General features: G+C 42.4%; 1 protein-coding gene across 3 annotated transcripts in view; it reads right to left on the bottom strand.

The window, feature by feature from the left end:
• Window positions 1-21,257, bottom strand: part of LOC125309744 (collagen alpha-1(XVIII) chain-like) — a 100,031-nt gene that overhangs the window by 7,263 nt on the left and 71,511 nt on the right. For 2 of the 3 annotated variants that reach the window (XM_048266834.1, XM_048266836.1), the window contains 21 exons: window positions 21,146-21,181; window positions 20,815-20,856; window positions 19,480-19,542; window positions 19,062-19,097; window positions 18,553-18,636; window positions 18,294-18,359; window positions 16,279-16,341; window positions 14,596-14,676; window positions 13,944-13,979; window positions 13,473-13,526; window positions 12,680-12,736; window positions 11,369-11,428; window positions 11,166-11,207; window positions 9,221-9,242; window positions 8,426-8,512; window positions 6,857-6,882; window positions 6,304-6,402; window positions 4,179-4,320; window positions 3,465-3,538; window positions 1,695-1,823; window positions 704-754 (listed from right to left, as the gene is read on the bottom strand). In XM_048266834.1, the coding sequence (XP_048122791.1) occupies window positions 704-754; window positions 1,695-1,823; window positions 3,465-3,538; window positions 4,179-4,320; window positions 6,304-6,402; window positions 6,857-6,882; window positions 8,426-8,512; window positions 9,221-9,242; window positions 11,166-11,207; window positions 11,369-11,428; window positions 12,680-12,736; window positions 13,473-13,526; window positions 13,944-13,979; window positions 14,596-14,676; window positions 16,279-16,341; window positions 18,294-18,359; window positions 18,553-18,636; window positions 19,062-19,097; window positions 19,480-19,542; window positions 20,815-20,856; window positions 21,146-21,181 (1,350 nt within the window). The remainder of the gene's footprint in view (window positions 1-703; window positions 755-1,694; window positions 1,824-3,464; window positions 3,539-4,178; window positions 4,321-6,303; window positions 6,403-6,856; window positions 6,883-8,425; window positions 8,513-9,220; window positions 9,243-11,165; window positions 11,208-11,368; window positions 11,429-12,679; window positions 12,737-13,472; window positions 13,527-13,943; window positions 13,980-14,595; window positions 14,677-16,278; window positions 16,342-18,293; window positions 18,360-18,552; window positions 18,637-19,061; window positions 19,098-19,479; window positions 19,543-20,814; window positions 20,857-21,145; window positions 21,182-21,257) is intronic. The other variant, XM_048266835.1, reaches the window with a different exon arrangement.

The raw sequence follows: 21,257 nt of genomic DNA, 5'->3' as shown, positions 1-21,257 counted from the left end.
TGGTACCACAGTGCATTAGAGCCTCATCTGCAATTCAAATCCAAATTACATTTTCATGTCCTCCTAAAAGGTTTATCTGTGTGTGTGTGTGTGTGTGTGTGTGTGTGTGTGTGTGTGTGTGTGTGCGTGTGTGTGTGTGTGTGTGTGTGTGTGAGCCAAAGATGTGGAGGGGGTTGAGTGGGTTGAGTATTCCTCTAATTAAACTCTAAAAAAAACATTACTGCTGTTTCCACTGTCCCAATATCAGAATGCAGACTTGCGCGCGTGTGTGTGTGTGTGTGTGTGTGTGTGTGTGTGTGTGTGTGAGCCAAAGATGTGGAGGGGGTTGAGTGGGTTGAGTATTCCTCTAATTAAAATTACCCATTACTGCTGTTTCCACAATATCAGAATGCAGACTTGTGTGTGTGTGTGTGTGTGTGTGTGTGTGTGTGTGTGTGTGTGTGTGTGTGTGTGTGTGTGTGTCTGTGTGTGAGAGAGTGTGTGTTCGTGCAAGCCTGTGTATTTGTTTGTTTATGCATGCTTACATACTGTACTGTATGTGTTTTGAATATATACTGTATCTGTGTGTGTGTGTGTGTGTGTGTGTCTGTGTGTCTGTGTGTGTGTGTGTATGAGCACACCCGTGTGTGCATGCATATGTGTAACTTTGTAAAGCCAGTGGGTAACAGTGTAATCCAGTTTGGCCTGTGACGGCCGAGCTCACCTCGTCTTGTGGGACAATAATGGGAGACTCGGCTTCCAACAGTTTCCCCAGCTGAGAGGAGACAAGAGAAGCTGCATCAGTGCAGGGCCAACACACAAAACCCTCGTTAGCCCGCAGAGCTCCAGGGCCCAGCAGCAGGCATGAACCCTAAGCCTGAACAAGAACACTATGGCAACACAAGGCCTTGAGGTAATAATGTCCTATTTGTCCATGCTGTAATGCTAAGACATCAATTTATTTATATTTTCCTTGAATCTCAGTACTCACTCAATATTCACAATATTTCATTTTTTTCATATTTCTCATGCTTTACAATAATACCTTATACTATAAAACTCACAAACATTCAGTGGTACTGAGACAACTACTGTTTTTGAAGGACAGTGTCTTTATAACAAACATAAAAAGAAATATCAAATGTCAAGGTCTGTATGTTTTTTCTGTTATTACTGTTATTAATATGTTCATCTCCATCCCTGAGCATGGCAACAGTACAAGAATAAATACAGCCATGCTTCCAACAATACACTGGCGAAAATGAGGCTAAGTCTGTCAACAATTAACCTGCTCGACAGTAAACTATCTATGTCTGAAATGCATGCACTGTTCCTATAGAGATGGGCAGTAAGTGTCCTACTTTGTTACACAAAGTTTTATCTATGTTATTTGTTTGACCAGAAATAGGAGCCATATTGTGCGTATGCTATTTCATATGATGATTAACGTTCAGAAAACAACTCCCTGTTGTTACTTTAACTTTCCATGTTCTTCCTTTATCCTTTAAATGTAAGTAAGACCTAAAACTAATTTGTGGTAACATTGGGTCTTCCTTGCCACTTTTGTCATAAGATGTAGACCTGATATAGAACAGTACATGTAATGTAGACTGAGTGAGGGTCAAATGAGGTTGACCTTTCTGTAATCTTTCTCTGAATCTAAGATTATAACATGTGTTCAAGTGAGCAGATTCTTCACAGACAGGACTGGTCACCTGGATTTCTTTCCACCCTCCCGGAACCTTGAGGTACAGTCTGCCTGTGTCAGTCACAAAGTACATAGTGCCGTCGAGATCGAGGTAGGACCTCTGAGTCATGGACTGAAGACTGGGGTACGTTTTCACCTGCAGCATAAACACATTTTACAGTTAGAAATGTTTTCAGGATATTTCTCATGCAAATTAAACAAGGTTGCCATCCAAGATGGAGAAACAATCAATTGTTTTTTTCCTGGCTCCCTATAAATGTTTTAGGTGTGGACAGTCTTTTTTAGGCAATTCATAATAAGTCAATATGTGGGGGCATATGTTCAAGTTCACTGAAAATGTTCATAAAACCTCAGTCATAAAACTTTCATAAACTTCAGCCGTTCTCTACATTTTTAAGCTACTCCAACGCATACAGACTTCTGTTTTGGTTTAACAGGAACAACGCAGCCAGCTGTTAAGCCCTATCATTGAGCAGAAGTCCATTTTGCACAGGAGCAGACATCTACAAAATGAGAAATCAGGTAAAACTTCCACAGACACAAACTTCCAAAGGGGCAGTCACTCTTGATACCAATGCAGTCGATATGTGAATGATAAGGAAAACCTTTTGTCCAACAGAAGTCTCAGGACATTGTATCCCTGGGGGCTAAAGGTAATTAACCCCATACATAAAAAGTACAGGTAGCAATAACTGGCCATTGGGACAGACAGTAAGGCTAATGGGTTTCCAATAACGTTTTCCAAGAGCTTTATACAGTATGGGCTCTATCTTGCACTTTAGCGCAATTGACTTAGCGCAAATCGCTTTGTGCAGAAATTGTAGCCAAGGCTACTTGCTGCTTTCTTTTACTGTCTATGGTTGCTGGTTAACAGCACATAATAAGCTTATTTAAGCGAATTCACAAACTCAAGACTTCAAGGCCATCATGGATATAAAACGTTTTTTGAAAACAACGAAAGGATGGAGGGAACATAGCAAAGTTTGGAGTTATTTCAGATGGGCTACAACAAGGTAGGCAAAATTGTGGTGCTTGTCAAAACCTTAGCGCAGCTGGAATAATGTTTATAGGCTGATGTTAAAGCGCACACGATGTTTAAAGCCATATACAGCGGTACATTGGAACAACACTAAAGGTAACTTTAGCCTTTATAGGGCTGTATAAAGTTGTCCAAATTAATAGGTCATAATTAGGCGTTGTTGTTGTAAAGATATTAGATGTAGATGTACTATATTGGCTACTAAATTTTTAGTTGACCAATGCACGAACAAAACCGGGAAACGGACAAATATTATCAAGGCTTTGAATGTTTCCATCTGTGCACAGGGTGTCTGTAGATCGGTGTGCATAGCATTCATTAATGCAAGCCTGTGGCCATGCATGCGCCCTTAAAATAGCATCTGAATTTGTGCCAATGACTTTAGAACCAGGAGGTTCCTGGTCTGTGGCGGAATTGTTTTCTGAAACTGCAAAATATCAACAGGGACCGCTTTTGCCGAACACGCCCCTCTTTTTCGCTGAAATGCCCCGTGGAAGCATTATGTACCCGTGGAGGGAAAATTCCAATATGCGCTGACTGCAAAATAGGAAAGACAAAAGCGCGAGTATAAAAAGTCAATTGTGCTGGTGTGCAAGATAGAGCCCTATGTCTTTTTCAGTATGCATACACCAACCAAATTTCACTTTGACTGGAGTCTATTTCAGGTATTGTTTACTGGAATACTGTAGCTGTACCATGTGTCTTAACCCCTAAACCGTATGCTCTGCAGTTACTCACCCCAGTGGAGCCCCCTGAGACGCCTGGCGACCCCCTGGGACCTGGAGGACCAGGTGGTCCTGGGATAGCCACCGCTGAGGAGACACAACACACTCCTGTTACTGCAACCACTAGGCTACTGATCCTTTCAGACAGGGGTGCGTTTCCCAAAACCATAGCTGCTAACCTGTTAGGAACTCTGGTTTTGGGAAACGTGCCCCAGAATGATAGGCAAGACAGGCTAAAATGCTTTCATTTCATTAAAGGGCAATGAGCAAAGTCATGCAACAAGCCAAAAAGCTAAAGTAATACCTTGGCAAAAATCATTTTGCTTAGTTATTAGCATGATCAGGATCCTCATGGTGATAAATCAATGAGGAACACAGACATAGGTGCTTCCACACCACACAATAACTTTAGTTCATGAGCGAGACACATTGGGTCTGTTCCAAATGGAAGGAATCAACTTGCTACCTCGTTGTTGTGACAGAGAGGTGTCTTATAAGACATGACTTTGGAGTGAAGGCATCTAAAACGATGGTTTTTGAACTGTCTTTTGAGATGACGTTGACACTATGGTATAATGTTAGCACGCAGAAAGAACGTTAAACTAGCTTAAGTGAGTTGGAAGGCAAACATTGGACCAGAGTGATTGTTTGTTGTGTAACTTTGACATGTAAAATCACAGGTTAGATCATGTTGATTATAAAGTTACACAAGCTGAGATACTCTTACCTGAACCATAACCTGCGGGTCCACGAGGCCCTGGAGGTCCAGGGGGGCCAGTAGGTCCTTCTCTCCCATAACCAGGTACCCCAGGTGGGCCGGGAAGCCCAGGGTGTCCCCTGGGACCGATAACAGACTCACCCTTGGGCCCCTGTATGAGTAAGTAAGCTTCATTAACACCTGTGATCAACACTGACAATATCATTTCAGACTTAAATCATTTTTTAATCTTTGATTCAGTCAGTAGAACAACTTAAACACTACATCAAATGGGGCAATATAAATGGCAACTTAGACGCTGTTGTTTGTCTGTTTGTCACACTGTCATACTGGGCATATATAAAATAGTATAAAAATGGGCATATATAAAATAGTATAAAAATTATATGTTTTATTATATCACATGAATTCAATTATACAGTTAACTTTGCAGTGTGGTTATTAATAGGCAGGTGATTTGTTTTACATTAAAGATGACATAAAATGGATGAACGGTATATTTTACTTGATCTCTGATGTTAACATAGAAGGTATGCATCTTTGGTCTGTTTATTTTACAAGCCCATTTATAACCCTATATTTAGGCTGGGAAATAAAATGGCCCATTTTATCAGATATCTAGTATTCCCTTATGCTTATCTGGAACCCACATGAATAATTAAGTGAGCTTTCCGTTGATTGGTTGCCTTTCAGCCAATGACTGCTCAACAGGCTCCAGCAACTTCTACCTAAATCTCCAACTCGAAGTGCTAACGTAACAAGTGGAGGGACTGGTGATCAGAGGGATGGTTTGCATCACAGTCTGTGTTCGGCGTCACACTCTGTCTTTGCTCAGATTCACCTGTTTTTTATGATCTGTCTGAGTCTGAGTTTTGCATATGAAGCAGAAAACAATGTCTTTCCGGTAGCTTTGGCCGTGCACCGGACTCTCTTTATTTAACAAAAGTCAAAGGTAAAAACTGTTTTCCATTCTATGTCTGGTTTAAACCTGCTGAGCTGAATAGCTATACACCCTATCCAGCTCTCAAAGCCACCTGGTAAAACAAGGGAAAAGGTATTTAGCCATCACATGTAAGGGGATGTGAGGTTTCACTCCTTGTTTTTGTCATTCTTTCTAGATTTGAATAATAGATGTAGAAGCACAAAGATGAAAGAGTTGAGGCTAACAGCAGTATGTAATCCTATTCATTACAAAGTTATGAAACTCAAATGATAACTCAGCTCAGGCACAGACTTCCCTCCAGACACCTGTCATAGCTGTCAACCAGGGTCAGATTAGGATTAGCACAGATGGGGTGGGGGGGAGGGTATCTCTTGGCCTAAGGAAGTCTCAATAATTAGCTTCACTGTTTTAGCTCGACACTAGTGTTCCCTTTCATCTCACAAATCAAAGTTTGGCAAGTGGGATCCATGTGAACTCTGATTACGTGCAAAGTTTTAGGGCCGAATGAAAAAAAAGTCTAAGGATTGAGAGGAATAAATCTTCTTTGTGCCTATTTATTTCAACAGCATTCGAGTTAAACAGAATGTTCTTGAGCCAAAGCGCCCGACATCAAAAGAGCCCTAAGTGAGAGAGATAAAGAGCAGAATAAGAGAGAGAGAGAGAGAGAGAGGGGAGGGGGGAGTGGTAGACAAACTGGGAAAAAGAACAGAAGAGGTCCGATACCGACATTTCTGAAGGACACATAAATAAATGCTGAGAAAAAAACCCCAGAGAAATAGATGGGGAAACTGAAGGGAGGGCTTTAGTGAAAGAGAACTTAAATGAAAGAAAAAGAGGGAGAGAGGGAAAGAAATGAACAGATTAGGAGGGAGAGGTTAAAAGAAAATAAGGAATACAAAAAACAAAGACAGCTATATGTCAGGGAGAGAAGAGGGTCCGAAAACAACTAAAGAAGCCCAAAGACAGAAGAAAGAGAAGAAAGAAATTAAAAGACAGTTTAAAGACAGTTAAAAGAGAGGGATGAGAGAGAGAGAGATGATGATGAGAAAAAGAGAGGTGGTGACAGAAAGACATGAAGAGATGGAGAAAGAGATAGGAGGTGTGTGCTCATACAGTATGTGTGTGTGTGTGTGTGTGTGTGTGTGTGTGTGTGTGTGTGTGTGTGTTAGCGGGTAATGGTCAGCGACTCACCACCAGTCCAGACCTCCCAGGAAGGCCAGGTGGACCACGCATCCCAGTGTCCCCTTTTTCCCCCTTCTCTCCACCATAGCCCAGATCACCTCTGTTTGGCTGCACACACACACACACACACACACACACACACACACACACACACGACATTATACATATTTACAAATATATACAAACATAACATACATACATACAGATTTCCACAAAAAACATTCTCTTCCTTATTCACATAAATTGATGGGCACAATATGAAGAAACACACAAACATACACACATACACACACACATACACACACAAATGAGGCAAACTTCAAACGTAATGCAATCCACCACTGATAGACACACATGATAATAAAAGCCACAATCTTAAACAAGCAAACATGAATACTTGCACAAGTGCATGCACAACCGAATGTACAAACACACACAAACACAAACACACCACAAGAGCAAACAACATCAAAGACTCACTCTAAACTCCACTCTTTTAATCTTAGAACATTGACACAAAGGGCTGATGGCCCATTCGGATTACAGCAAAACAGACACTCACCGAGAATCCCTTAGGAAGAATAGCGACTGGAAGAGAAGATAAACAGGCTACTTAGCTTCACAAAGTGCATTTGAGGTACAATATTGTTTGAGGTCTGGCAAAACACTTAAAAGCAAATGAGGTTTAGTCAGGGGTGTAGTGGTAAAATAAGAGGTGGGTAAACTAAATTCTGTGATCACGGTGAGGTGGACTGCGCCATGCGGTATCTGATTTTTTTTTCAGAAAATGTTTGATGATGGTGGAGGTTATTGTCTAATGTTAATAACAATATCAGTGGTATTAAATGGTTCCTAATGTGTTGATGAGTGTACATATTGTGAATGTGGATATTACAATGTGATTTTTGAATGTTAGAAGTTGCAATTGGTGAACAAACTCTTTTGAGAGGTGGATAAACTCTAATTAATGGTGGATAAACTCTATTTCTGAAACTTCAGAGGTGGATAAACTGTGTTTACTTGCGTTTAGCCTCCACACCACTTGCCCACTCCCTGGGTTTAGTAGATTATTATAGTAAACTATAGATTTGATCATGAAAATGATATTTCCAGTCTGTAAATATAAATATTGGTGTGCTTTGACTGATCCATGTGTCAGTGTTCCTGAGTAAAAGAGATATTTGTGTGTACTGTATTTTGTGGGTCTCTCTCAACTCTCCCTCTCTTGCCTATCCTCACTATGGTAACACTACATAGTACCATTGATATACCATTTTGATTTATAGTAATACTAACCCACTCTACATCTCTCTTTCTCCCCCCTTACCATCACCAGTCATCAGCCATCCGTGTGTTTGGCCCTCATCTCACTCATCTCACCTGAAGTCCCATCCCTACGACTGCCCTATCATCGCCTATTACTGTCCCCCCTGCCCGGATTCCTGGCCCGTACAGCCTAGCGACCCACCACTTGCCCTATGATAACTCCTAATCCCCCTGGACAATTCCATTTTTTACACTGGACTTTACTTTTTGAACTTTCTGACACTAAATAGGATTCATGCATTATCATACCGGATATGTAACCATCCCACTTCTTGTAATATACATCTCAGGTGGCTTTAAACACCATGTTCTATTCTCTACATCTGACTAACTTATGCATTTATCATGTATACAAACTTTACTGTTCTGTAACTGACCCTAGGCAGATGGGTCAGGCCCTTGAGTCGTGGATCTGCTCGAGGTTTCTTCCTATATGTATCTCCAATTCTAGGGAGTTTTTCCTCGCCCCTGTTACCCATGGGCCTTCTTTTCTTTTCTCTGATTGTCTAACATTCTGTAAAGCACCATGAGACATGTGTAATGTATTGCCGTTTTATAAGTGAAATTAAAATTGAATTGAACATTGAAATTGAAATGTGTGTGTGAGTCCACACATTTGTTTGTGGTCTATGTGCATGAGTTGTCATTTTATCATATTCACAGTGTTTTTAACTTCACTTTTAAGCTGCTCACAAACCTATATACAATGCATTTATATCAAATGTCAGTGATCAATAATGTAAAAACATGGCATTGATATTTCACACAGGTGTGCAATAAGGCTGGATGGGAGGTAATGACATACTTGCAGGGGCAGGTATTCCTGGTATACCGGCCACACCCCTCTCCCCTTTCTGTCCTTTGGCAGTGGTGGACAGACAGGTAGCGCCCTCTATAGGACAGCAGAACAAACACTTTGAAGGAGCGGATTCCTTGCTATACAAGAAACAAACTAAATTCCCATTCGCATAAGAAATATATCTTCATAAAATCAAACTCATTTAGGACTCAAAGTTGTTTTATGAAGCACATATTAGTGTCTCCTGCATCTGCTGCACTACACACTTGAAAAAATACCTCTCCTGGATGCTATCTTGTGTACAGAGCTTTCGCATTCTAAAATCTGAACTTAAGACCTTCTCGTTTCATCTGCTGTGATGAAGTTCTTTCCATTTGTTTGTGATTAAGCTGGAGTAAGCCAACAACCTCTGGCACAGCTTTCCATTTGCCGTGTCTTATTTCACAAGCCTTCTCATTGATGTTTTACCCTTTTAGCCTAACAAGTTCATTCTCGTTCATTTTAAACTTATTTTCATATGTCAAAAATGATGATGCATGATGTTCTATCTACAGAATGCAATAAGAATAAATGCAATAAGAACTAAAAGCAGAATATAGAATATATATATATTTTTATCATTATTAATTACATGTCTTTCTCGCTCTCTTGAGGCCCTCACTAACACCTGTAATCAAGTTGGCAATAGCCTAGAACCTACAGAATCTAAACAGAAATGCATCTTAAAACCTGAACACAATCTGAAAAATCAAATATTAATCTAGAACCTACAGACTATAAAAACTGTAATCTTATGCTCACCTCCATTAGAATCCCCATTCACCTAGACATCAAATAAATACAAGAATTAGAGCAGTTTACATCACAGTCATGGTCTTAGGAAAAACAAACCACACAGCGCCGGCAACCAGCAGATAGTGCAAGCATAATTTCAGCATAATTTCAGACAAAATAATGCAAATCGACAGCAGATTTAATTTGGGTACTAGTCTAGCGTACAAAACGGGGGAGCATTGGGAAATCAAACTGCATGCATTTGCATAATAGTGAAAACAGGATGTTTGGAGTGCAACACTGGTTACCCAACACTGCGGGGAGGGTGGTGGGGGGTGCGGCTCTAAAACTGAAGGATTTCCTGTGGTGGCTTGTGTGTTTATGCAGCAATGAAGGTTTATCAAGCACCTCAGTGGGCAAACAATCCCAAGATAAACTGAGATAATAGATATTAATGTTCCTTTATTACATTATCTGCTCTTTCTTGTTAAATTGTGTCTAGCAACGCAGGAAATATTTTAATTTACTGGGGGTTTCATCACTTCTCTCATTAGTTTCATGCCACTGGTGTGGTATATAGCAAATAACCCCCCCACAGTATAACTGGGTGCACTGGGACCCCGGGAAAGCCCAACTTCACTACAGACGGTGGCAGTGCTGAGGGATGCTTATCATAAAACAGACCTGTGGATGTTTGGGGACGCCACCTGCATTTGGTGGCAGCGTCTGTAGTTCTGGCTGCCACAAACACAGAGCCGCCTTATAGGATGTCGTTAAGAGTTAATGAGAGCACCACACGACGACGCTTCACACAAACAAGTGTGGATAAAGACATGCACGAACGAACGTGGTCGTAAAACACATGGAAACATTCCACAAAACACACCACAAGTAATGATGAGTGATGCTATTTCAAGATGGCAGTGCATGGTTGTTGAGCGAAGATGAGGTAATGGTCACTGAAGTGTTAATGGCACAACCTGTGTTGCCAACAAGTGTTGCCATTTAGCAACTGTGGACATCCACAAATAGCAGCTGTGCCCAGATCGGTAACTGTGCCAAATTCGTGCCAGAACTAATTTGGGAATCATCATCACATTTTAGGCACAATGCTCATGGCGATCCTTTCATCCAGCACACACAGTGAATGTGTCTGGGCATTGATGCCTGCTATGGATTAGGCCTTTGATCTGTCAAATTTCAATTTGAAACACCGGCCACAAACACAACACAATCCACGGGCCTATTCAGACATGGAGCTACACTAACATCATTAGCATTCCAGATGACTTCCTCCTTCATAGAGGTATAGGAGGTGAATTCAGGCGGCCATCTTGTGTGTGAATGAATGAAGAATGAGCCCATGCCACACCACACAGAGACATAACACATGCCAGTAGAACTACATCTATAGTGACATGTTTTGGGTGTGTACCAGAACCACAAAACATCCATGTTATGCCCTCTAAAGAGCTAAGTTCACACCTCTAAAACATGACACAGACTAGAGTGGGAGGGATGGGTGAGGTAAGGGGAGGGGAGGACTACCTGAGTGTTACACACAGGTATATTTCCGTGAGGACAAACACCTGTGTGCTACATGCACTGTACTGTATGCTTCCAATCCAATCACTGGAGTGTGAGGTGAGTGGGATTGGCACGAGCAATCAAGGCAGTGATTGGGTCTGAAGGCTACGGCACATTGCAGAGACATGCCAGATAGAAGGTGACTCTGGGTCAGATCAGGGCTACATCAGGCTAGATCTCGGCCAGATCACAGTACACAAGAGTCACCAGGTATCTGGACATGCAGGGTGTTTGTTCTGGTGAAATATACACCCATATAAGCCCACAGCAACAGATGGAGATGAGAGTTAGGGGAGCACATGAGGGTAGATGGGGGTGAGCTTTGCCCAATAAAACGGGTGCAGGAGAGCTTCGGGTTGGCCTGCTCTCGCTCTCGGTCACTTACGCCTTTTTTGCAGTGCGGTCGTGGGGGGACCGGAAACACTGTCTTCAGGGGGAAAAAATAAACAGTGTGAAGAAGAAGACAGTAGTGCGGACGAACAGTGTAGTCATCTCACTCACTCTACTTAACACAGAGATAGGGGGAGACAGGAGTAGAGCGATAGGAGAGAGTCAAGGGGCTGCAGGAGTGCTAAAGGTGTTACTCACTCCTTTAGGGCAGTTGAACATCCCGGGTCGTCCTGGGGGCCCTGGAGGCCCTGGTGGGCCCTTAGAAGGGGGAGGGGGGGGGGCAGGGACAAGAGGGAGAAACAAGCAGTTAATAAAACCCATAGGTACAGTCTTACAGATCAATGTTTTTTGCCTGCTCAGGTTTTATACATAAGGCTGACCCTCGGTTATATGTTTGCATGGTCTTTACTAATACACTCTCTCTTCCAAGACTCATTTGGCATAGTCACAGATAGATGAGTACACTGCTCTATGTTTATTCAGCCTACACTATATACTCTTTTGGAGGTCTGTTGATGCTTTATGCTATAGGCCACACAACAGAGTACAAATTAGCAAAGCAAGAGTGAATAATAACTCATGACACTTTGTGTTTTATTGGACCATATCAAGTCCATATGGGAACATAAATAATTATATGAATATATGCATTCATAGATGGATTTCCCAGAGAGCTTTCTAATAGGTGTACTGCATAGACTGCATAAGCGCCTTAGTGTATTTTTCACAGAAATGGCAGACATTCACATCCGACCCGTGTCAAACTGAGTCCAAAGATCCAAACAAGCTATGATCAGAGCCAGAACCATCTCATAGTGATGGAGCAGTACTCCACGGAGTCTTATTCAAAGGTTGCTATTGGAATGAGCTGTTGTTGCCGTGTGCCAGTGGAGCCTACATGGAGGTTTTTATAGGTTGTTTTCAAGTCCCTGATGATGAAAGCAGTTGTTTTTTCCTGCCAGGGTGTTTTTCTGGGCACGAGGCTGGCACAAGTAGGCCAGTAAAATCAACCAATAACACTCTGAATGGCATCTTTATGGGCGCAGGCAGAAATAACAGTGTGATGCCAGTCGGCTGGCAGATGGGCACTTCAAACAGGCCGCCAGGGAGAGAGATCCCCCCACTGCAGCTGGTGAATGTGTGGAGTCAATGCTTATGGAATTGGAGTGTGCTTGATAGTGTGTGTGTGTGTGTTTCTGTGTGTGTGTGTGTGTAGGGTTTGTATGTGAACAAGCACATGTGATGTATGCGTGTTTGCATGTCTATTTGTTGTGGTGGATCCAAGGGAGGTAATCTTTCTCTTTATATTGTTCATTGGTTTTGGTTTATTGGCTTCATTCATTCATTCATTAGTGTGTGTGTGTGTGTGTGTGTGTGTGTGTGTTTGTGTTTGTTGGTGTGTGTTTGTTGGTTGTGTGTGTGTGTGTGTGTGTGTGTGTGTGTGTGTAATACCATGTACACACTGGAGATAACATACACACATAAAATTGCTGAGGATGTAAAACATACCTGCATTAACATAGTCTCTCCTTTGTCTCCTTTGAGTCCGTTTAGCCCAGGGCGACCCTGTAAGACAGACACACCAGGTCAGGACTGGATTCACTGTGACACCAGAATGCAGGACGCTTAACAAAAGAAGATGTATACGTCAAAGCAAATGTAACGGCGGCTAGCACATTCAAGTAGAAAAGAGAAGGTTCTCCGTGCTTCTGTAAACCACTACAATCCGGTGCAACCAGAGCAGGACAAGAAAGTGTAGAGTAAAAGGAACGCAGGTGTAGCACAGATGTCTTCTTAATTTATACTTTTTTTAGGTGTATAACAGTGACCTTGAGTCCGTAAGAAAGGGCAGTTAGCAAATCTCTTAAAGGTGCCATGTGTAAGAATTGTGGTAAAAATATCCAAAAAATTAGCTACACGCATCAAAAGAATGAGAAGAAATAAGGGTGATGATGTCATTAAAAAAATGACAAGGTATAGTGCTGCAGAGATATCAACCTGAATTAGCATGCTAAATTACTAGCCACAGCCCGACAGGTGTCATAATACCTGTTTCGGCCATGGGAGGCGGTATCACGGGCTTACATAACCGCCAGCCAAACTGCAATACACGTGTCTCGGTTGTTACTCTAGGGTAGACCAACTCACTTTCTGGAGGTATACTGCCCCCATCTTTTATGTAATGTGGAGTATGAATTGACTTTTTGCGGGACATTACACATGGCACCTTTAAGGTGTTGTGAGGCAGGCTACCATTACACAAAGACTGTCTATTCAAACACTGGGGTACTGGAATACTTACCGGACGTCCAGGTAGCCCAAACTCTCCCTTAGGTCCAACAGGTCCAATAGGCCCCTGTTTGGAAGAACAGAACAAACAACGCTAATTATCAGAGGCTGGCACTTACTTTAGCAATACATGCTCTGGTGTTTTAAAAAAGGCTCAGTGTGTTAGTGTAAGTGAGAGGCTCAGAAACGTGTGTTTGCTTGCCGAGTCTTTTTCTCATGTTTACAGCCCAGTTTGTGAGGACCTGTTCAAGTATTCCGGCCTGAGAAATGTTCCAGAGCTCTCTGAACGCTAGCAGCTGTGGCTACACGCGTACATAATAAAAGGCAGGGTGATTCTCGGCGGTGAGGGTTTCAAGAAGTCTTCAAGAATTTACTACAAACAGACTTCTGTCAGAAAAGACTGATGAGGGAACAAAGACTGATGGGGTATTATTAGCCACCCATAGCTAAGCGCTAACCCGAGCCCCAGTTTGCCCCAACTCACCATTTCTCCCCTTGGTCCAGTCATTCCAGTATCCCCCTTCAAAACAGAGTGACAGAGGAAGATTATTCACTTAAAGTCAACAATCAGCAATGCGTAATGATTCGAGACTGCCTTCTGCACATGTGATTTTGTTTAAAATGAAGCCATTTTAAACTGTTAAAACGGTTTACGTGATGATTATGTGATAAAGTGGTAATTGACTGAAAAAGGAACATTTCATATGTGCATTGTTTGGGTGGTAAGTTTAGTTTCTGTCTGGAAAGTTAACAGGAGTGTGTCGTAAGATTGTACGATTTTGGCCACAGAGAAGATAAAGTTCTCATGTGTCTCCACTGTTGTGTGTGTTAAATAGTTGTGTATGAGCAGCAAACTGTCAGTGTGTGGTTGTTGCAGTGGTCTATTAACTTTTGGAGTGTGTGTGTGTGTGTGTGTGTGTGTGTGTGTGTGTGTGTTGCATGGTGAATGCTCTGGGGGGTATGAGCTGCAGGAGAGTGTGCGGTACTGTAGTTTGTGAACTGTTGGGATGATAGTGTGTGTTGAGGTGGTGTGTGTGCACTACGCACTCATGGTGAAGGTGTGTGTTGTGGTGGTGTGGGTATGTGCTGTGCAGTTGTGTTGAGTGTGTATGTTGTGGTGGTGTGTGTGTACTGACCTTGACTCCTTTTGGCCCCACTGGTCCACTCATTAGAGATCCATCAGCAGCCATGGTGATCCCCGGCTCTCCTCTCTCACCCTACACACACACACACACACACACACACACACGCATAAAATGCATTAAAAGGACATATGCACTAAATCTACAAATACTGTACATAAAGACAGACAGACATGAGCAGATATATGCTTGGACACACATGGACACACACACACACACACACACACACACACACACACACACACACACACACACACACACACACACACTCATGTAACGCTCACACAGTTGTGTAAATGGTGCATATAAACACACATGTGCCAGGGTTTGCATGCACACGCGCACACACACACACACACACACACACACACACACACACACACACACACACACACACACACACACACACACACACAGGCTTAATGCATAACACATGCTTATGAGAGCACCTAAAGCTCTGAGTCAGGCTGAGATTAGATAATAATCTCTGGGCTGCGTTTGCTGTGTATCGGTTCGGAAGGTCCTGGACCTGGAACCCATTAGCTTGGCCTCTCACACACCAGGCCCGAAATGGCAACCAAACATAGAGGTGTGGGTTTCAGAGGCGGCATTCGTGCCGGACTTCACACACTCTGCGCTGATCTTAATCTGATCTGGAGGGCACACACACACACAGACACACAGACACACACACACAGACACAGACACACACACACACACACACACACACACAAACTGCTCTTTCGCTTGCTCTTGGAGCAAACTGTAGCCAGAGCAGACCCAGAGTGTGTAGGATGGAACCAACTCAGGGGAGGTTTTAAGCCAGATCAGCTCAAAAGTGACCTGTTGTCATGGTTCTTTCAGAAGCAAAATAAGTTCAATGTATAGAAGAAATAGAAGAAATTATGTCCAAAGGGAATTTGTATATTGTGTGTGAACATGCATGTCTGTGGTTAGTCTTTGTGTGTGTGCACGACTCATTAGCATGGATATGTGTGTGTGTGTGTGTGTGTGTGTGTGTGTGTGTGTGTGTGTGTGTGTGTGTGCACATGTATATGAATATACATAGATGGACCCAACATAAATAAATGAAAAAATTAAAGGGATCTCTACTTTCCCCACTGTGATTTCCTATAGTTAAAGGCATCACAAAAAGGAAAGACTTCAGACAGGGTTAAAATGGCCACCATGTCCCCTGTTCCTCAGAGGTGACCGTGGTAAGGACAGCACATGACCAGACCACAGTGTGTTTTCTCACACACATCTCCCATCTCCCCTCCGCAGGGCAGGAAGTGTTTATGGAATTAGGAGATGCGGGGAAACCAAAACACCCTCAAGTATGCTGGGAATCTGGATACCAGAGATGTCACTGATTCTGTTGGTTAGACACACACGCATACACAGACGAGCTCTCACACACACACACAAAATCCTAACATACACACAATTCCAATAGTATTCACGAGCACAGTACATTTAGATCCACATGCACGCACACACACACACACACACACACACACACACACACACACACACACACACACACACACACACACTCACTCACGAACAGTAGACCCAGCATATTCAAAGCGTACCTCCAATAACACACACACACACACACACACACACACACACACACACACACACACACACACACACACACACACACACACTCACCTTAAGGCCTGGAGGTCCTTGAACTCCAGGGATTCCTGACTCTCCTTTTAGACCCCTTGGTCCCTGCAGATCAATGCTGAGTTAAAAATTTCAGCTCAACATTTAATTCACAACGTACAGTATCTCAAAACAAAACAAGTCGCATGCTAACACCTAACTCAATGTTTTTAAAATGACTTGTTCTACAATGTTTTTAGTAAATTCCTTGTGCTATTGATGGGAAAATACCCAGTCAGTTCACTGTGTACGTGGTTGGTGGATGTTGTAGCACAATACATTACACAAACCATCAAAACTGATCAAATATGTAAATAACTAAGCATCTGCAATGTACTATAGTACACGCTTGATGCTGTAAGACTTTACTGTTAGCGGTAAAATAAGATAGTCCTTCCTTTGACAAGCTACTAAAGAGCGTAAAATCATGCATGACAAGAGTTTGACGAGAGACTCAGTGAGGCCTATGGGATATCAAATGGCACTACGTCTGCTGTGGAGTGAACACAGGGAGATGAAAGGGATGGTTTGGGTTCTGTCGCGTTCCTGGCAGAGGAACGACTCTTATGGTATGGGATCACGACTAAATGGACCGAGTGCTTGTCTGCGGACTGACCGTTACGGCGACTCAGAGAGTTTGTTTTCCAAAGGATTTGTACGACTGAAAACACACGTCTCACAGTTTCCGGGACGCTGTCCTCCTGTGAAGTCCCTCTGTGATGAAATGAGCGTAAAATCTGGGGCTGACACGCACGGATATTAGCTTAGCACTGATGTCAGGTTTGGCATTTCACTCTTTTGTTGACTTGAATTGAAGTTCTTGAAATCAAATGCCAGCATTGAGCATGAGGGACTAATCATATTTTCTTATGACTTGGAACGCATTAGACTGTGGTGTGGAAACAAAGATTAACAGCAATTAACCTTCACAGGCCAATCATAGCAGTGTTACTATGCATGCCAGAATTGACCTTGTGTTTTTCACTACAAACACTGACAAAATCATTGGGGCTTATTTGACTGTTTGGGTTCCAGCGATTGTTCAACATAACTGCTCTCCTGGACTGTGAGGGTGAATCATAAACTCTGGGTGGTGAGTTTTGGGTGGGAAGTCATTTTGCCTAGTGAGATTTCACAGACTCTGGATTTTAGAGGCTCAGAGAGAAAACAGCTCCACTTGGCTTGGACAAAACAGTGAGGGAGAGAGTGGATATATGGATAAGATTAACTTCATTTCATTAACTTCATTCACTTCGGCTCATTTCATTTCATAATGTGTTGAGGTCATTGCATGACAAATATAATACCACCTGCCGTTAAAGGGCATGCACCTTTCTCTTGCTCTCCTCTCTCTCTCTCTCTCCCACACACACACACACACACACACACACACACACACACACAGTCAACTACCAGTAAGCCAACCCTGACATTGATTCTAGCCCTGACCATACTTGGGGAGATTCCTCACTGTCAACACAGTGTCAGCAAACGGGTTATTGACCGTTTATGATGGCCCATCAAAATCAAAAGTTAGAGAAAAACATCTAAAAAAAACAGTCAGCATTCCCCAACTCTTTAGAAACCAGAGGCACAGGCCAGGAGCTTGTTTTCTTTTTCTCCCATGGCATTTTTGGACAGGACAGTAAGACACAAACAAGGCTTCACTAAACTGGAATTACAAAACAGTGGCGTGTCCTCCTGTCCCAGTGGTTTCTTTGAAATGCTGACCACTGTCCCTCAGAAGAGAGCTGTTGTCCATCACACACACATAAAGCACACTCAAAGTCATTTAGAGTTAGTCAGAGTTACACCGGGGTGTGGAAGGGTTGGGGGGCAGGGGCGGGAACCCCACTCTCTGTTTCCAGTCAAACGCTGACCACTATCACCACTATCATCATACCGCCGACGGAGGAGGAGAAATGCCGTCGCTAACTGAAGAGAAATGATAATCATCGGGTTCATCCAAAGCCACTGAATGACAGCAGCAGCACAAGGTCAGTACAAGCAAAACTCACCACTGGTCCCTGAGGCCCCAAGATCCCTGAGAAGTTGAAGAGTCCTTCTGTGTCGTTAAGCATTAACTGAGGAAAAGGGGAGATGTGCATACTGAAATCAGGGTGGCTTAAGATGTGGAAGGACAATTTCTGACCAGTGTGTTGTTTACCACAGGAGAATTATATGTCATGATCTAAACTGAAATCAACATGCAAGACAAAAAGACGAATTCTACTAAGAATTTAAAAAACTAAAAGGCCAACTGGTCACTGGACTCACGTCCTGAAAGTTGACGATGGGTCCTGGTGGTCCTGGAGGACCCGGTGGTCCGACGAGGCCGAGTCCGTCTCTCCCAGGTTCGCCCTAGAACACGTTTCAAAGGCGGTTACTCCACAAGTTGATCCTCCCAGAACCAAAGGAGATAGCTAGAACTCTTAAAAATAACTTAAAAAGTTGAGAAGTCTTCATGACACATCTTCATTTTTATGTTTACCATTTTGTTCGCAAAATAGTTCTTTGAGGGAGAACTTTTCAAAGTCTGAGAGAGATCTGAAGAACTTTATATGGTACCAAGACTTTTTCTTGATTTTTTCTGAATATGATATAATGTCAGGGTTTTCTGAAGTTTGTAAAAAATTGTAATAAACTAATGCATGGGATATATAAGGTATGCTTGGGATGATTCAATTCCACTAAGACAATTAAGAATAAAAGGATGAGAAGAATTGAGCAACCCATGTAAGATAACTTTTACAAATCACAAAGCAAAGAGAAAATGTATTTATTACCTTCAGTCCGGAATCACCCTTATCCCCTGGTTGACCCTAAGTGTTAAACAAAAACAGCACTGAAATAACACCTGATATGTGGTCAAACTCTTATATAGGGAGAGCATTTGAAACTAAAACAGATCGTGCTGACATCTGAAAAAATGTGTGGATTTCTTTCGTAATGTGTGTGTGTGGTGCTACATTTAATTTTGTATTCACTTTTCGGCTTGTCCATATGCTGTAATATGTAAACAAACATATATTGTATTATGTAGGCCTACTTTTTAAAAACACTTGTTGTTGTTGAGTTGCACATGCTGATGGAATGAGTTAAATATACTGGACCCTCCATGTGATTGCACCAGTGGAGTGGAAGTGGAGATGTGGCTAGTTTGTGAAAGAGCCCTTACATCTCTTGTTTAGAATACACTCTTACCTTGGCTCCTGATAATCCAGGTATTCCAGGTTCACCCTCAGGTCCTCTTTCACCAGGTTCCCCCTGTAGGATTGGAGGAGAAATGATCACTGAAGCAAAGCCTGGCTGGCTATAAGGAACATGTTATGCAAAGGTGAGGAACATCAAAGGACTAGATTGGACTGGGGGAGATGGACACAAGTATGCAGTGTACACTATTGAACTGTGCTTTTAGAACATGGCACATGCAAGTTAACTTTCAGCACTCAATGCCAGATGGTTGACAGAGTAATTCTTCAACATGAACAGGAGAATGTTCTTCTATACAATATTATATATGATAGCACTAAAAAAACTACTGCATGGCCAACATAGTGATACATCCCCAGTAGGAACACACACACATACACACACACACACACACAGATATAATATGGGTTTGCTGTATAGGGTTAACGTGAGGCCTGTCTGCTGTGACCTGTGCAGATGTGTCAGGGAGGAATTCATCTGAAATTAGGGACTAATGAGAAACACATGGCAGAGAACCGCTGGATTCTTTTGAGGAATATGAATAGGAAACACTTGTGTGTGTGTGTGTGTGTGTGTGTGTGTGTGTTCCTACTGGGGATGTATCACTATGTTGGCCATGCAGTCGTTTTTTTAGTGCTATCATATATAATATTGTATAGAAGAACATTCTCCTGTTCATGTTGAAGAATTACTCTGTCAACCATCTGGCATTGAGTGTGTGTATATATCTGTGTCTATATATCTGTGTGTGCATGTGTGTATGTCTGCGTGTGTTTGTTTGTTTGTTTGGGTTTATAAGAAAATGTTCTTGCCTCTATGCGAGCATATGTGTGCGTGTCCATGAGCAAGAAAGCGAGAGCATGAATGTGTTTAATATATTACTGTGGTATATGTGTGTGCATACATGCTGAGGAGTGTGACAGTTGCTCTAACACGCACCGAGAACTTTTCATTAAAATTTGATTTAGACAAACAAACAAACAGACAAAGAAAACATTTGCCCAGCTGTCACAGACATGATATTAGAAGCCCAGAACCTACTGGCGTTGGGAAGTCAACATGTTTTTATGGACAGCCAAGAACAAATATCAAACAGACACAAAAACAGATGAAAATCCCAGTGCCTCTAAAAAAGAGCCAACCAAAAATAAAAAGCAAAGTGAAGAGTTCACGTGTAAGGATTAATGAGCTTAGCATAGGTGAAGCTGCCATCTCCATTTAGTCTTATTCTGACAGTTGAGTATGGGAGTGCCTGTGTTAGTGAGTGTGTGTGTGTGTGTGTGTGTGTGTGTGTGTGTGTGTGGGTGACTGAAATGGAGAACTGACCTTCACAGAGAGACCGGGTTTGCCATCAGCACCTCTCTCCCCCTACAGAAGGGAGACAAACTTAGTTAAACAGTTAAGTCACCAAACAACAGATAGAGAAAAAACATCTACATCACACACCAACAATTCAGATGACCACACACACACAGACACACACACACAGACACACACACACAGACACACACACACACACACACACATACACACACACACACACACACACACACTAACAAACATTTATGTACACACAGAAAGAAAAAAAGGTTTAATGAGAATGTGTGTGTGTGTGTGTGTGTGTGTGTGTGTGTGTGTGTGTGTGTAGGCCACTTACCTTTAGTCCTATAACACCTGGCTGTCCAGGAAGTCCCTATTAAGATAGAAAGCATGTGTTATCTATGAGTCTGTCTGTGTGTGTGCACAAAGTTTACACATTTGCACAGTGT

Source organism: Alosa alosa, chromosome 16, assembly GCF_017589495.1.
Source record: "Alosa alosa isolate M-15738 ecotype Scorff River chromosome 16, AALO_Geno_1.1, whole genome shotgun sequence".
Taxonomy (NCBI): Eukaryota; Metazoa; Chordata; class Actinopteri; order Clupeiformes; family Clupeidae; genus Alosa; species Alosa alosa.
Note: the sequence above shows the minus strand (reverse complement) of the source record. Positions and strands in the feature narration are given on the sequence as shown.